The sequence below is a fragment of the Aethalodelphis obliquidens genome, unplaced genomic scaffold (assembly GCF_003676395.1).
Source record: "Aethalodelphis obliquidens isolate GAN/ISIS:26980383/991018 unplaced genomic scaffold, ASM367639v1 scaffold10, whole genome shotgun sequence".
Classification (NCBI taxonomy): Eukaryota; Metazoa; Chordata; class Mammalia; order Artiodactyla; family Delphinidae; genus Aethalodelphis; species Aethalodelphis obliquidens.
The window spans coordinates 31,242,955-31,257,814 of record NW_020837954.1 but is presented as its reverse complement, the minus strand read 5'-3'; the positions used below and the strand labels follow the sequence as shown (position 1 = coordinate 31,257,814).

Sequence of the window (14,860 nt, the reverse complement as noted above, 5' to 3'; positions counted from 1 at the left end):
AGTTGACTCCATTAAAATTTAGAATTTCTGGGCTTCCCTGGTGGCGCAGTGGTTGAGAGTCCGCCTGCTGATGCAGGGGACACGGGTTCGTGTCCCAGTCTGGGAAGATCCCACATGCCGTGGAGCGGCTGGGCCTGTGAGCCATGGCCGCTGAGCCTGCGCGTCCGGAGCCTGTGCTCCGCAACAGGAGAGGCCACAACAGTGAGAGGCCCACTTACCGCAAAAAAAAAAAAAATTAGAATTTTTTCCACAAACATACTTTGACAAAGTAACAAATAAGTCACAGCCTCTGAGAAGGTATTTGCAACCAATATGACTAGCAGAAGATTTTTTTTTTTAAATGTCGAGCCTTCTTTTAATTTTTTATTTTTATTTTTGGCTGTGTTGGGTCTTCGTTTCTGTGCAAGGGCTTACTCTAGTTGTGGCAAGCGGGGGCCACTCTTCATCGCTGTGCGCAGGCCTCTCACTGTCGTGGCCTCTCTTGTTGCAGAGCACAGGCTCCAGACGCGCAGGCTAAGTAGTTGTGGCTCACGGGCCTAGTTGCTCCGTGGCATGTGGGATTCTCCCAGACCAGGGCAGGAACCCGTGTACCCTGCATTAGCAGGCAGATTCTCAACCACTGCACCACCAGGGAAGCCCACTAGCAGAAGATTTATAAAACAAATATTAGTGGTTAATAATTGTATACCACATACTATGTTCCAGGCACTATTCCAAGCAGTTTAGGTATGTTATTAACTCATTTAATCATTGTAACATTTCTGTGAGGTTATTATTCCTGTTTTACAGAGGAAGAAACTGAGGTACATACTTCTTAAGTATGAAGTTGAGAGTTGAGGCAGTCTTAATTTTTTATTTGTTCTGATGTATATTGTCTATATACTTATATTGATAGTAAATCAATAAAAATTATACATATAAATATAAATCAATAGAAAACAAGTCAAAGGCTACACATAAATACAGAAAATATAAATTATCAATAAGATATTCAGTCTCACTAGTGGGGAAATGAAACTTAAAACAGGGAAAATACTGTCATTCTCAATAGGTTGGCAAAAATTAAGAAGTCTGTTGATACTAAGTATTGGTAAGGGTGTGGAGCAATAGAAGTTCTCATACACTGCCAATGGAAGTAAAAATTGGTATACTTTGGAGAGTAATTTGTTAATTCCTTAGAGAAATTTGTAGGTGCACATGACATGTCTGACATCATAAGCTATGTTGTTTGTTGTGGTGAAAAATTAGAAACAAAGTGTGCTGTAAAGAGGATTGATAAACTAACATTGTTCATATACTAGAAAACTATATACCAATTTAAATGACTAAACTAGAGTTACATGTATCATCAGCATGAATAAATCTCAAAAATGCAATGTTTAGTGAAAAGAGCAAAATGGGGAAAAGATATATTCAGTATACCACAACATAAAATTTTAAAAAGTAAAACAATACTTTATATTATTCAGGAGCATACATAAGCATGGGTGTGATAAACAACTTCAGAGTAGTGGTTGCCTTGGGAGGAATACCCAAGGGACGTTATCTATATGTATAATGTTGGACAACTCCTGCCCCCCAAAAGGAAGAAAATCTGAAGTACATTTGGAGAAATGTTAAGATATGACACGTCTGGGTAGGTGATGGGTATATTTGGTACAGTAATATCTGTACTTTTCTGAATACTGGAAATATATTAAAATGTTTCTAAAGCATCGGATCATCAAACATGAAGCCTTTAACATATTTATTTGAATCACAGCAACTAGGTCTAAATCATGATCTTCTGTCTGGAAAGTCATGAGATTGAAAATCAGTTTAATTCATTGTAGTCTGATCCAACAAACATTATTTTGTGTTTACTTTGTACCATCTGCCATGTTAGGCATTGAGGTTATAAATACAAGACATTTACATTACTTTTGAATAGTGTGGAGAAAAGAGGTAGACATATAAAGAATTAGTGCAAGGTAGGTAAACACTGCTGGGACCAAAGAGGAAACAACCAGCTCTGCCTGGTTAAGGAATTGAGAAAGAGTATCAGGAAAGATTTTAAAACGGAGGAGACATTTGAGGTCTGGATCTTGAAAGCTAAATAGGATATCTTCAAGAGGATGATTCTGGCAGGCTGTTTCAGGAATACAGAAAATTACGTACACAAAGACATACAGATATCAAACACGCAGTATGAAATGCTTGAACTAAAAAAGGATATGGGGAGAGTAATAAGTCAGGAGGTTGAAAATGTAGACAAAAACTCTTTGTATGCCATACTTAGAAATTTGGACTTGACCTTGTTAGGTGATGATGGAAACTTTAAAGGATATTAAAAAGAGCAGTGTAATGAGCAGATTGGTGTTTTTTTCCTTTCTTTTTAAAAAACTTAGTAACTTTGAGATATAATTGACATTCAATAAGCTGCATGTATTTGAACTGTACAATTTGATAACTTTGGTAAATTATGTGTACATTTGTGAAACTGTAACGCAGTCAAGATAATGAACAGATCCATCACCTCCAAAAGTTTCCTTCTGCCCTTTTAAAATCTCCCTTTCGCCTCTATTTCTGTCCTTGGGCAACTGCTGATCTGCTTCACTGCAGATTAGTTTTCAAAAAGAAGGGGATGCTTCAGTACTGAGTCTTGAAAGCTAAATAGGATTTTTCAAGAAATTGATTAATTTTCTAGAATTTTTAATAAATGGGGTTATAGTATATTATAGTGTATACATGTGTTTCTGGATTCTTTAACTCAGCATAAATATTTTGAAATTCATTCGTGTGTATTAATTAGTATGTTCTTCTATTGCTGAGTAGTATTTTATTTAATGAATATGCCACAATTTGTTTATCCATTTACCTATTGATGGCAGTTTAGATTGGCTCCAGTGTTTGACTATTACAAATGAAGTTGCTGTGAATATTCATGCATATGTCTTTATGCAGACATATGCTTTCATTTCTCCTGAGTAGCTATATGATGTGATATGGTAATTCTTTTTACGAAACTGCCAAACTGTTTTTCAAAGTTGTTTCGTTTGACATTCTTACCAGCAGTATATGAGAGAGTTGCATTTGTTCCACATAATTTCCAACATTTGGTGTGATCAGTCTTTATTTTAGAGTCTAATAAGGTATGTAATGATACCTTATTATGGTTTTAGTTGGCATTTTCCTAATGACTAAAGATGAGCATCTTTTCTTGCATTTATTTGCCATTCATGTATATTATTTGGTGTATTTTGCGTGCGTTTTTTAAAATTGGGTTGTCTGTTTTCTTATTTTTTGACAGTTGTATATCTGGTTAAAATTCATTTATTCGATATATGATTTACACATGTTTTCTTTCAGTCTGTGGCTTGTCTTTTTCATATCTAAAGAGTATTTCAAAGAATGGAAGTTATTAATTTTGATGATATCCAATTTAACACTTTTCTGTTATGGGAGGTATTTTTGGTATCATATTTAAGGAATCTTTGCCTAACCTAAGGTCACAAAGATTTCCTTTTATATTTTCTTTCTTTTGTTTATTTCCTTAAGTTTTCTTTCTTTTTAAAAAAATACATATTTTTAAAAATTTTCAACAATTTTGAAAGGTTACTTTCCATTTACAGTTATTAGAAAATATTGGCTATATTCCCCACATTGTCAATACCTTGAGCCTATCTTACCCCAGTGGTTTCTGCCTGCCACTCCCCAACCCTTACATTGCCCCCTGCCCCCCTGCTCTGTAACCACTAGTTTGTTCTCTGCATCTGTGAGTCTGCTTCTTTTTTGTTGTATCATTAGTCCGTTGCATTTTTTTAGATTCCACATATAAGTGATATCATACAGTATTTGTCTTTTTCTGTATGACTTATTTCACTTATCATAATGCCCTCCGAGTCTATCCATGTTGCTGCAAATGGCAAAATTTCATTTTTTTTAATGGCTGAGCAGTATTCCCTTGTGTATATATATACCACATCTTCTTTATCCATTCATCTGCTGATGGACACGTAGGTTGCTTCTGTATCTTGGCAGTTGTAAATAATGCTGCTCTGACTATTGGGGTGCATGTATCTTTTGGAATTAGTGTTTTTGTTTTTTTCAGATATATACCCAGGTATGGAATTGCTGGGTCATATGGTAGTTCTATTTTCAGTTTTTTGAGGAACCTCCATACTGTTTTTCATAGTGGAAAATGTTTTCAACATTTCAATGTTTCATAGTGGAATGTTTTCAACATTCCAGTAGGAATGTTTACATTCCTACTAACATTGTACAGGGTTCTTTTTCTTCACATCCTTGCCAACATTTGTTTGTAGACTTGATAGCCATTCTGTATGAGGTGTGACATGGTATCTCATTGTGATTTTGATTTGCATTTCTCTGATGATCAGTGATGTTGAGCATCTTTTCATCTGCCTGTTGGCCATCTGTTTGTCTCCTTTGGAGAAATGTCTGTTCAGATTCTCTGCCCATTTTTTAATCAGGTTTTTTTTTGGATATTGAGTTGTATGAGTTTTTTTATATATTTTGGATATTAACCCCTTATCTTGCATATCATTTGCAAATATCTTTTCCCATTCAGTATGTTGCCTTTTTGTTTTGTTGATGGTTTCCTTCGTTGTGCAAAAGCTTTTAAGTTTGTGTCCCGTTTGTTTATTTTTGCTTTTGTTTCCCTTTCCTGAGGAGACAGATCCAAAAAAATATCGCTAAGACCTATGTACTGCCTATGTTTTCTTCTGGAAGTTTAATACTACACTGTTTTGATCACTGTAACTATAAATCTTGAATAACGTAGTGTGAGTCCTCTAACATTACCATAGAAAGCGTTTTCATATAAGTCTGGTAATCAATTTTTCATTTTCTGGGGAAAAAAAAGTTTGGGATTTTGACTGGAATTGCTTTGAATCTATAGTTCTGTTTGTGGAGAATTGACGTCTTAGCAATATTGAGTTCTCAAATACAGTTGAGTTTTATATGTTGATTTTGTACCTGCAACCTGACTAAACTCGCTTATTCTAATAGCATTTTTTGTAGATTCCACAGGATTTTCTGTATAGAATATCATGTTTTCTGCCAATAAAGTCAGTTTTACTTATTCCTTTCAATATAGATGCCTGTTGTTTTGTCTCTTGCCTTATTGCCCTGGTGAGAACCTCCAGTACAATGCTGACTATAAGTGGCGAGAGCATACACCTTGCATTATTCTTTTTGTTTGTTTGTTTTTTAATCTTTTTTTTAAACGTCTTTATTGGAGTATAATTGCTTTACACTGGTGTGTTTGTTTCTGCCGTATAACAAAGTGAATCAGCTATACGTATACATATATCCACATATCCCCTCCCTCTTGCTTCTCCCTCCCACCCTCCCTATACCCTGCATTATTCTTGTCTTTATTATTAATATAATGCTAACTGTAGGTTTTTCTTTTTTTTAATTTTTTTTTATTGACGCATAGGTTTTTAAAATTTATTTATTTATTTTTGGTTGTGTTGGGTCTTCGTTGCTGTGCACGGGCTTTCTCTAGTTGTGGCGAGCAGGGGCTACTCTTTGTTGAGGTGCACAGCCTTCTCATTGTGGTGGCTTCTCTTGTTGCGGAGCATGGGCTCTAGGTGCGCGGGCTTCAGTAGTTGTGGCTCGAGGGCTCTAGAGCCCAGGCTCAGTAGTTGTGGTGCGTGGGCTTAGTTGCTCCGTGGCATGTGGGATCTTCCCAGAACAGGGCTTGAACCCTGTCCCTTGCACTGGCAGGCAGATTCTTGACCACTGCACCACCATGGAAGCCCCTATTGACATATAGTTGATTTACAATATCGTGTAACTTTCAGGTGTACAGCACAGCGATATGTATACATATATATGTATACATATAAATATGTAACCTTATAGGTTATTACTTAATATTGAATATAGTTCCCTATGCTATACAGTAGGTCCTTGTTGGTTATCTGTTGTTGTTTTTTTTTTTGTGGTATGCGGACCTCTCACTGTTGTGGCCTCTCCCGTTGCGGAGCACAGGCTCCGGACGCACAGGCTCAGCGGCCATGGCTCACGGGCCTAGCCGCTCCACAGCATGTGGGATCTTCCCGAACCGGGGCACGAACCCGTGTCCCATGCATCGGCAGGCAGACTCTCAACCACTGCGCCACCAGGGAAGCCCAGGTTATCTGTTTTATACATAATAGTGTGTATATGTTAATCCCAGCCTCCTAATTTATCCCTCTCGCATCCCGCTTTCCCCTTCAGTAACTATAAGCTTGTTTTCTGTGTCTGTGAGTCTCTTTCTGTTTTGGAAATAAGTTCGTTTGTGTCGTTTCTTTTTCTTTTAGATTCCACATATAAGGTATATCATATGAGATTTGTCTTTCTCTGTCTGGCTTACTTCACTTACTATGATAGTCTCTAGATCCATACATGTTGCAAATGGCATTATTTCCTTCTTTTTATGGCTAACTAGTATTCCATTGTGTGTGTGTGTGTATATATATATATATATATATATAAATTTATACACACACCACATCTTTATCCATTTATCTGTCAAAGGACATTTAGGTTGTTTCCATGTGTTGCTATTGTAAATAGTGCTGCTATGTACATAGGGGTGCATGTAACTTTTTGAATTATAGTTTTATCTGGATATATGCCCAATAGTGGGATTGCTGGATCATATGGTAATTCTATTTTTAGTTTTTTAAGGAACCTCCATCCTGTTCTCCATAGTGACTGCAATTTACGTTTACCAATTTACATTCCCACCAACAGTGTAGGAGGGTTTCCTTTTCTCCATACCCTCTCCAGCATTTATTATGTATAGACTTTTTGATGATGGCCATCCTGACTGGTGTGAGGTGATACCTCATTGTAGTTTTGATTTGCCTTTCTCTAATAATTAACGATGTCGAGCATCTTTTCATGTGCCTCTTGGCCATCTGTATGTCTTCTTTGGAGAAATGTCTATTTAGGTCATCTGCCCATGTTTTGATTAGGTTGTTGGTTTTTTTGTTATTGAGCTTTATGAGCTGTTTGTATATTTTGGAAATTAATCCCTTGTTAGTCGCATCATTTGTAAATGTTTTCTCCCATTCTGTAGGTTGTCTTTTAGTTTTGTTTATGGTTTCCTTTGCTGTGCAAAATCTTTTAAGTTTAATTAGGTCCCATTTGTTTTTCATAGATGCTGTTTATCAGATTGATGAAATTCTTTTATTCCTAGTTTTCTGGGTGTTTTTATAAGGATTAGATGTTAGACTTTGTCAAATGCTTTTTTTGTTGTTCTGTTAATGTGGTTGGATTACATTGATTTCCAAATGTTAACCTTGCATTCCTTTGATAAACCCCATTGGTCATCACGTATTATCCTATTTATGTATGGTTGGATTAGGTTTGCTAAACTTTTGTTAAGAATTTTTGTGTTTGCCTTCAAGAGGGGTATTGATGTGTACATATTTTTTTCTCATAATGTCTTTGTGTAGTTTTGGTATCAGGGTAATGTTTGCCTCATAGAATAAGTTGGAAAGTGTTCCTTCCTCTTCAATATTCTGGAAGAGTTTATGTAAAATTGGTGTTATATTTTCCTTAAATATTTGGTAGAACTCACCAGTGAAGTCATTTGGGCCTGCAGTTTTTAACTTTGTGAGGGTTTTAAACTACAAATTAACTTCTCTAGTAGATATGGAGCTATTTTAGTTACCTGTTTCTTTTTAAGTGAGTTTTGGTAGTTTGTGTCTTTTAAGATTTGTATATTTCACACAAATTGTTGAATTTATTGGGATTAAGATGTTCATGGTATTGCCTTATTATCTTTTTTTTATGGTCAGTGGATTTTGTGTGTGTGTGTGTGATTTTTAATTGAAGTATAATTTGTTTACAGTGTTAAGTTTCTGGTGTATAGCAAAGTGATTCAGTTATAGATACATAATATATATAATATATATATTCTTTTTCAATATAGGTTATTACAAGATATTGAATATAGTTCCCTCTGCTTTACAGTAGGACCTTGTTGTTTATTTTATATATAGTAGCTTATTATCTTTTTAACGTTTGTAGAATCTTTAGCGATGTCTCTTATTCATTTTTGATGATTGGTATTTTTGTGTGTGTGATCATTCTGGCTGGAGGTTTATCAGTTTTATTGGTTTCCCCAGAGAATCAGCTTTTGGTATCATTGACTTTTCTGTTTTCTGTTTTGTATTTCATTGATTTCCACTCTTTATTACGTCTTTTCTTTCTGCTTACTTGGGTTTCATTTCCCCTTCTTTTTCTAGTTTTTTAAGGTGGAGGTGAGACATTGATTAGAGACCTTTCTTATTTTCTAATATAGGCATTTAGTCTTATAAATTTCCCTTTAAGGTACTGCTTTAGCTGCATACCACAAATTTTAATTTGTTGTATTTATTTTCATTCAGTCCAAAATACTTTTAAATTTCCCTTTTGATTTCTTTTGGCCCAAGAGTGGCTTAGAAGTGTGTTATTTCATTTCCAGATATTAGGGGATTTTTTAGATGTCTTTCTGTTATTGATTTAAATTTGATTCCGTTGTGGTTAGAGGACATACTTTGTGTGATATGAATCCATTTTAAATTTATCAAGACTTGTTTTTTAGCCCAGAATATGATCCATCTTGGTAAGTGTTTTATGAATACTTAAAGAAAATGTATATCCTGATGTTGTTGGATAGCGTATTCTATGAATGTCAGTTGGATCCAGTTGATTAACAGTGTTGTTTATGTCTTTTATATCCTTACACATATTCAGTCTACCTCTTCAATGAGTTATGCATGAATGTACGGATGTAGAAAGGAGGAATGTGAAAAATTAAATTTATTCTTTGTGGCTTGCTAAGGGCATTTGTTAAGCATCAGTGAGCAAAGAAGGAAAGTGAGGGTTGTGGTAGAGAGACTGATGAAGGGTAAAGGTTAGGATTGTATTAAGAAGACCAGGAAGGGAATTGAGTAATACCAAATTAGTATTTATAATCAGTAGAGATTTAGGGAATTTAAAGTGGGTTATGCACTTCAGTGCCCATTACTCTGAGAGTGGATCACAAATGGAGACTACAAGTAGGCAACAATCAATTGATAAATAATATAGGAAGCAGTTATAAGAAGTTGAGAGGTAATTTTCTAACTTTTAAAGAGGGATTTAATTTTCTCAGCATAATTACTAATAATCCCTTTACTAAGTAGTTAATCAGCAGCAGCAACATCAACATCAAAATGAAAATTTATTATTGTGAACCTATTATATGCCAAACACTGAGCTAAAAATACCTTACATGCATTTTCATACTTTATTTTCACCTCAAGGCTAGGATATAAGTACTATTAATATTATTCCTACCTTACAGATGAAGAAATTGAGGCTTGGTGGGGTTAAATAACATCTCAAGGGTTCACTCAACCAGGAAGTGATGAAAGTGGGATTTGAGCCTGTCGTATTTTATAGTGTGCCTGTTATTGATTTCCCATCCCCACCCTCCAATAAAATAAAGAATCCTTTTTGTTCTGAGTTTTACTAGAATAGCATTTGTTCATTTGGTGGCTCTCAAAATTCTTTTACTGTGACTCACAATAAAAAAGGCACTTTACATGGCAGTTGAGTGTACATTTATTATATGTATTTATGTGTGTGTGTATGTTATGTTTATATGTGTTTATTTCATTAAAACATATTTGGTTTTAATGTGTACTTTAGACATTATTTTCTATTGGTTCTCTCTTCTTTTCTCTCTTTCTTTCTTGTCACAGTCCACTAATGGGTTACAATCCAGGTCAGAAAAACATTGATCTAGTCTAAGCCAGGAGAGTTGTAGACAGACACGGAGCATTGTAACTGTATGTATATGAGAAAGGCATTTTGGGTGGGCAGGAAGAGTTTTAAGTTATCATTTTGATACCTGAATACTGACTATGTCTTATACAAAGTTGATTGCTAAAAAAAAAAAAAAGTATTGCCTTTTTTTAAAGGTAAACTTGAGGAATGATGTATTTGGTTTTTGTTTTTAAAGCTCTCTGATCCTTCTGATTTACCAAGGAATGCCTTTAGAATTTTTACCATTCTTGTGGAATTTTTATGTATTGAACATATTGATTATGCCTTGGAAACAGGACTTGCTGGTAAGTATATTTATTTGTGTTACACTTCGTGTTAAATTCCTTTGATCCTATTTGGTTAAACTATGCATAATGTTGTTTTATATACATTCAACTCTGTCAAAAGCAGTTCAGTGCAACAAAATGCTTTTTGAGCTTCTGTAACAAGGATTTGTCAGATGCTAGAAGCTACAGAAAGACACAGTTCTCATATTGCTTACATTGACCAGGGCTACATGAGTCACTACAGTGAATGGAAGAATGTAATACAATGCTGTAAGCTATGAAATGCCAAAGGAGCAGAAATGGAAGTGACAGCAATTCTGGTTGAGACAGTTGAGTAAAGTAAGATTTAGAAAGGAAAGTAAGCCTTTTCAAAATAAGCCTGGAGAGGAATAGATTCATATAAATTTTTTTCTTTTTGGTCTTCTGGGTTTACTGGTATTAATAGGATAATAATGACTTCTTCCCTAAATTCCAGTCCCATTAATTCAGTTGCCTCCTTGACCTCTCTCACCTGTTCTGTGTGCATCTCAAATTTAATATATCCCAAATGAAACTCTTTATCTTCCACCTAAACTTCCTTTCCCCTTCTTTTCCATGTCTTTAAAAGGCATTACTATTTACTGTTTGCTCAAGGCCCAAACCCCGGAGTTATCATAATTCTTCTTTTCATCAAACCTGATAGCCAGTCTATTAGCAAATCCTGTCTGTATACTGCGAAACATAACTCAAATTCGTCTACTTTTCTCCATTTTTGCTGATGCCACCCTGATTTAAAGATCATCATCTCTATCCATTCCTAACTGGTCTCTTTGTGTACATTCTTACCTTTCCAAATAACTGACTCCATGTAACAGTTATGTTATAAATTCAAGGGTCTTAAAATTTCTTGCTTAAGACCCTTTAGTGGTTTCCTGTTACTCTTAGGGGAAAAACAACAAAAAACTCTTTATGAAAGTATAGCTTTTGATCTGGCCTCCTCTTATATATTCATCTTCATCTCATATTGCATTTCCCCTCACTACCCCAGCCCCTTTGGCCTTCATTCATTTTCCTCACTCAGGTTCTTTGCACTTGGTATCTCCCTACCCCCCAATCCTTTTCCTTCAGCTCTTCTCATGTCTGGCTTTTCACCCTTCTGATCTTAGCTAAGGGGCTACATTCTTAGAGAGGCCTTTGCTGATCGACCTAGCTAAAGTGACACCCCTTTCCCAGCCTAGTTACACATTATTTCATCATTGAATTAACTTTTTTCATAGCACTTGTTACAATGAAATTTTCACTTGTTAATATCTGCCTCACTCACCAGAATTCATTCATTGAACACATGCTTATTAAGTCCTTAACCTTGTACTCATGCAGCTTACATTCTTGTGGAACAGATAGACAAATGACTAGTAAGTGCAATGAATAAAAATAAAATTGAGTAAGGAATAGAGAATAGTAATGGGAGGTAGGATGGGGAATTCAGGGGCAGAGGGCTTTTTTAGAAAGGCTGGTCAGAAAAGGCCTCTCTGAGGAGACATGAACCAGAGAGCTGAATGAAGTGAAGGAGTAAATTGAATATTTGGAGAAAGAGTATTTTAAGTAGAGAGAACAGCATGTAAGTTCTCTTGAATAGTGAACTTCACGGGAATCTTACCTGTCTTAAGAATCTTATCTGTCTTAATTGCCATTATAGGCTAGCACCTAGAAAGCACATAGCACATGCTCAAAAATGTTTGTATATAACTTCATTCCATAAAGTTTCTAAGGTTGAAGCAGAATTACCCATAATTCAGTAACCTTGTGGTTTATTCTTACCCTTTTTTTTTTTTTAACCTGCAGGACATAGATAAGCATTTGTAGCCTGCTTCCCCCCTACTCCACCCAATACAGCAGAAACTTGACATCAAGTATTTAACATTTGCCATTTACAAATAAGCTAATGTGGTTATTTGTATTGGGATAATAATATCCACCTCAAAGATGTGAAGATTAAAGAAGATAATAAAAAAGTAACATGAATTTGATTCTATATGGTATGAAGGAGTTGTTCTTTACCTAGTATGGAAGCCTAGCTTATTCATTTTAATAGCAGTATTCATAATTTGGAAGGGCTTAAAAAATTTCCCGGTAGGATGAGAATGTCCCTTATACTCATAAACATTTTCCATGCAGCTATTTAGTTAGTACATACTGCTGTTATTTCTAATGATTTTATAAAATTCTGTCGTGCATATATATTATAAAGTTAACCACCCCCTATTATTAGACATCTTGGATCTTTTCAGCAATTTAGTAGTATAAATAATGCTACAGTGAACAATTGTAGAGCTTAAAGTGTTTTCCTTATTTTGAATTATTTTCTTTGGATAAAATTCTGGAAGTGAAATTACCAGATCAAAGTGTATTGCAAATTTAAAAAATTTTTATACGTATAAACGATTTTCCTAAGGGGTTTTTCCCCACTAATCTATACTGCTGCTGGCATGTATGATTATTCCAGCTTTTCTGCACACCACTGAATATTCTTTAAAAACTTTAATAATTTAGTGGTTAAAAATGTACATCACTATTGCCTTTTCATGTCTTTCATTAATAGCAAGGATTAGTATTTTCTACATGTGTATTGACTTTATTTTTTTTCTCTTGTAAATTTGTGTTGGAGCCTTTAATTTTCTTATCAGTTGGTGATTTTGTCGTTTATGGGAAAATAAAACACCTTTATTTTCCATTTTTAAAACTTCGAAAAAAGTCCTCCTCCTCTAAAGAACTCTAGGTATTAAACTTTTGTTTTCTCATTTTCTGTGAGTATTTTTCCTAGCCCCTTATGTCTTTGAACTTTAGCTAGAAACATAAATGTCTGTGGTTAGTAGGGACCTTAGAGTTTAACTATTACTCTCTTACAAGAGAGGAAACAAATCTGGAGAGACCAGCTGTCTGTTTTGGGGTCAGAATGTGAAGTGGCTTGAATACAGTGCTGAAAATCTGGAATTTATTATTTTGACAGTGAGGAGACTTTGAATTATTTTTGAGGAAATAGTAGAGAACATGGTGAGTGAAATATGTTAAATACATTATTATGGCAACAATATATAGCATAAAAGATAAGGAGATTTGAACCAGGATACTAATAAGAAAATTATTTTAACTGTTATCAGAGGTAAAGAGGCCTGGTTATAAGAAAAATGGTTATAAGAAAAATGATAGAAGTGTATTCATGGCTCATGAATCATTGCGCATAAGAGGGCAGAAAAGGGAAGGAGAAGGTATAGTCCAAGATGATTCATTTATTGATTGATTTATTTTTTATTTATCTCCACAAATAATGAAGACGAGTAGATAGTGAAAATTTGGATGTAAAAGCTTTGGATGAATTTTATTAAATTATTAACAAGCTTAATTTTACTCTTCTGTCCACAAAAATTATTGCTGATTTAATGAAACAGCAGTTACTTTTATGCATGTTGTATATATAAAACCACATTCTTTTTTCTGTTGCTTACATGAATTTCTTTAATATGATTCTAACATATACATGCCTTCCAACTTTAGGAATTCCTTCTTCAGATTCTAGGAATGCAAATCTCTATTTTTTGGATGTTGTGCACCAGGCCAATACTATTTTTCATCTTTTTGACAAGCAGTTTAATGATCACCTTATGCCACTAATAAGGTTAGTCAAATTGTCTGATTTTCATTGGTGTTTCAATGAATATTATAGTATTCTACTTCTTGTTAAAATTTAAAAGTAATAGATATTTGTTAAAACATAAACAGGAACAGGAGGGTGTGAAATAAGTAAAAGCCCTTTTCCTCTTCCTTGCCTTCCTGTTTTCCTTCTGTGGTATTAATTTTGGTTTACTGAATGTGTCATAAACCTAAATCTGATATGAAAGACAACTTCTAGCTTTTTCCCACTTATTATAATAAAAAGATGTACAATAACAATTTTATGAGATTAATAGGACAGGTTTTGATGAGGCATTAAATGAGGTTTGGTTTATATCTTCCTATCAATTTATGTGAACTTTTAAAGCATGTGAGGATTAAATAAGGTAGTGTATATGTGAACGTGATTTTTAAAATTGTATGTGTAGTACTATAATTAAAGAGGAAGAATATTCATATAGAAGATAAAATTCTAGACATTTTGTATAAGCGTTGATATGCCAAGAAATAATTAGTCTAGAAATGATCTCAAAGATAAAGATTACTTGTGATCCCTGAATCACATTTTGAAAGGAAATTTACTTTTTAAAGAGCTCTAATGTCACATAACAAAGAATTCACGTAATTATTAGGGTTGCATATTCTTTAATATTTTGGGTGTTTTTTTGACATTTAGGTAATATTCAGAAGGTAAATATGGCTACCAAGTTGGTTTTGTTTTTCGTTTTTTTTAATATAGGAAAGCTAAATACAATTGAATTGGGTGTTAGTCTGCAAATTTTAATTAGTATAATTTGCTATATTCTCAAGACTTTGTGATTTTTCTTACTGAAATACCAGAAATTTAATTAAAAAGGAAAGCAAATAATTTCAGAATTTCAAAATCACATATTTATATTCTAAAGGGATGTCTCCTCACAGATGAAAGTAATAAATCTAAATCCTCCTCTTCCTTCTCTTTTAACGGGTTAATTTTTCCTAGCATGACTATTGTAATGAATTGGGCTTAGTGAATACTAAATAATTACTTTACCAGTTATATGCTTCTTGGATTGGGGAGCAAATTATAGTGTGTGTGTGGTGTGTGTGTGTGTGTGTGTGTGTGTGTGTGTGTGTGTGTGTGTGTG

At 34.4% G+C, this 14,860-nt stretch overlaps 1 protein-coding gene across 2 annotated transcripts in view; it reads left to right on the top strand.

Annotated features, from left to right (window-relative positions):
* Positions 1–14,860, top strand: part of EXOC5 (exocyst complex component 5) — a 47,353-nt gene that overhangs the window by 27,368 nt on the left and 5,125 nt on the right. For both annotated transcript variants that reach the window (XM_027111355.1, XM_027111356.1), the window contains 2 exons: positions 9,992–10,100; positions 13,617–13,737. In XM_027111355.1, the coding sequence (XP_026967156.1) occupies positions 9,992–10,100; positions 13,617–13,737 (230 nt within the window). The remainder of the gene's footprint in view (positions 1–9,991; positions 10,101–13,616; positions 13,738–14,860) is intronic.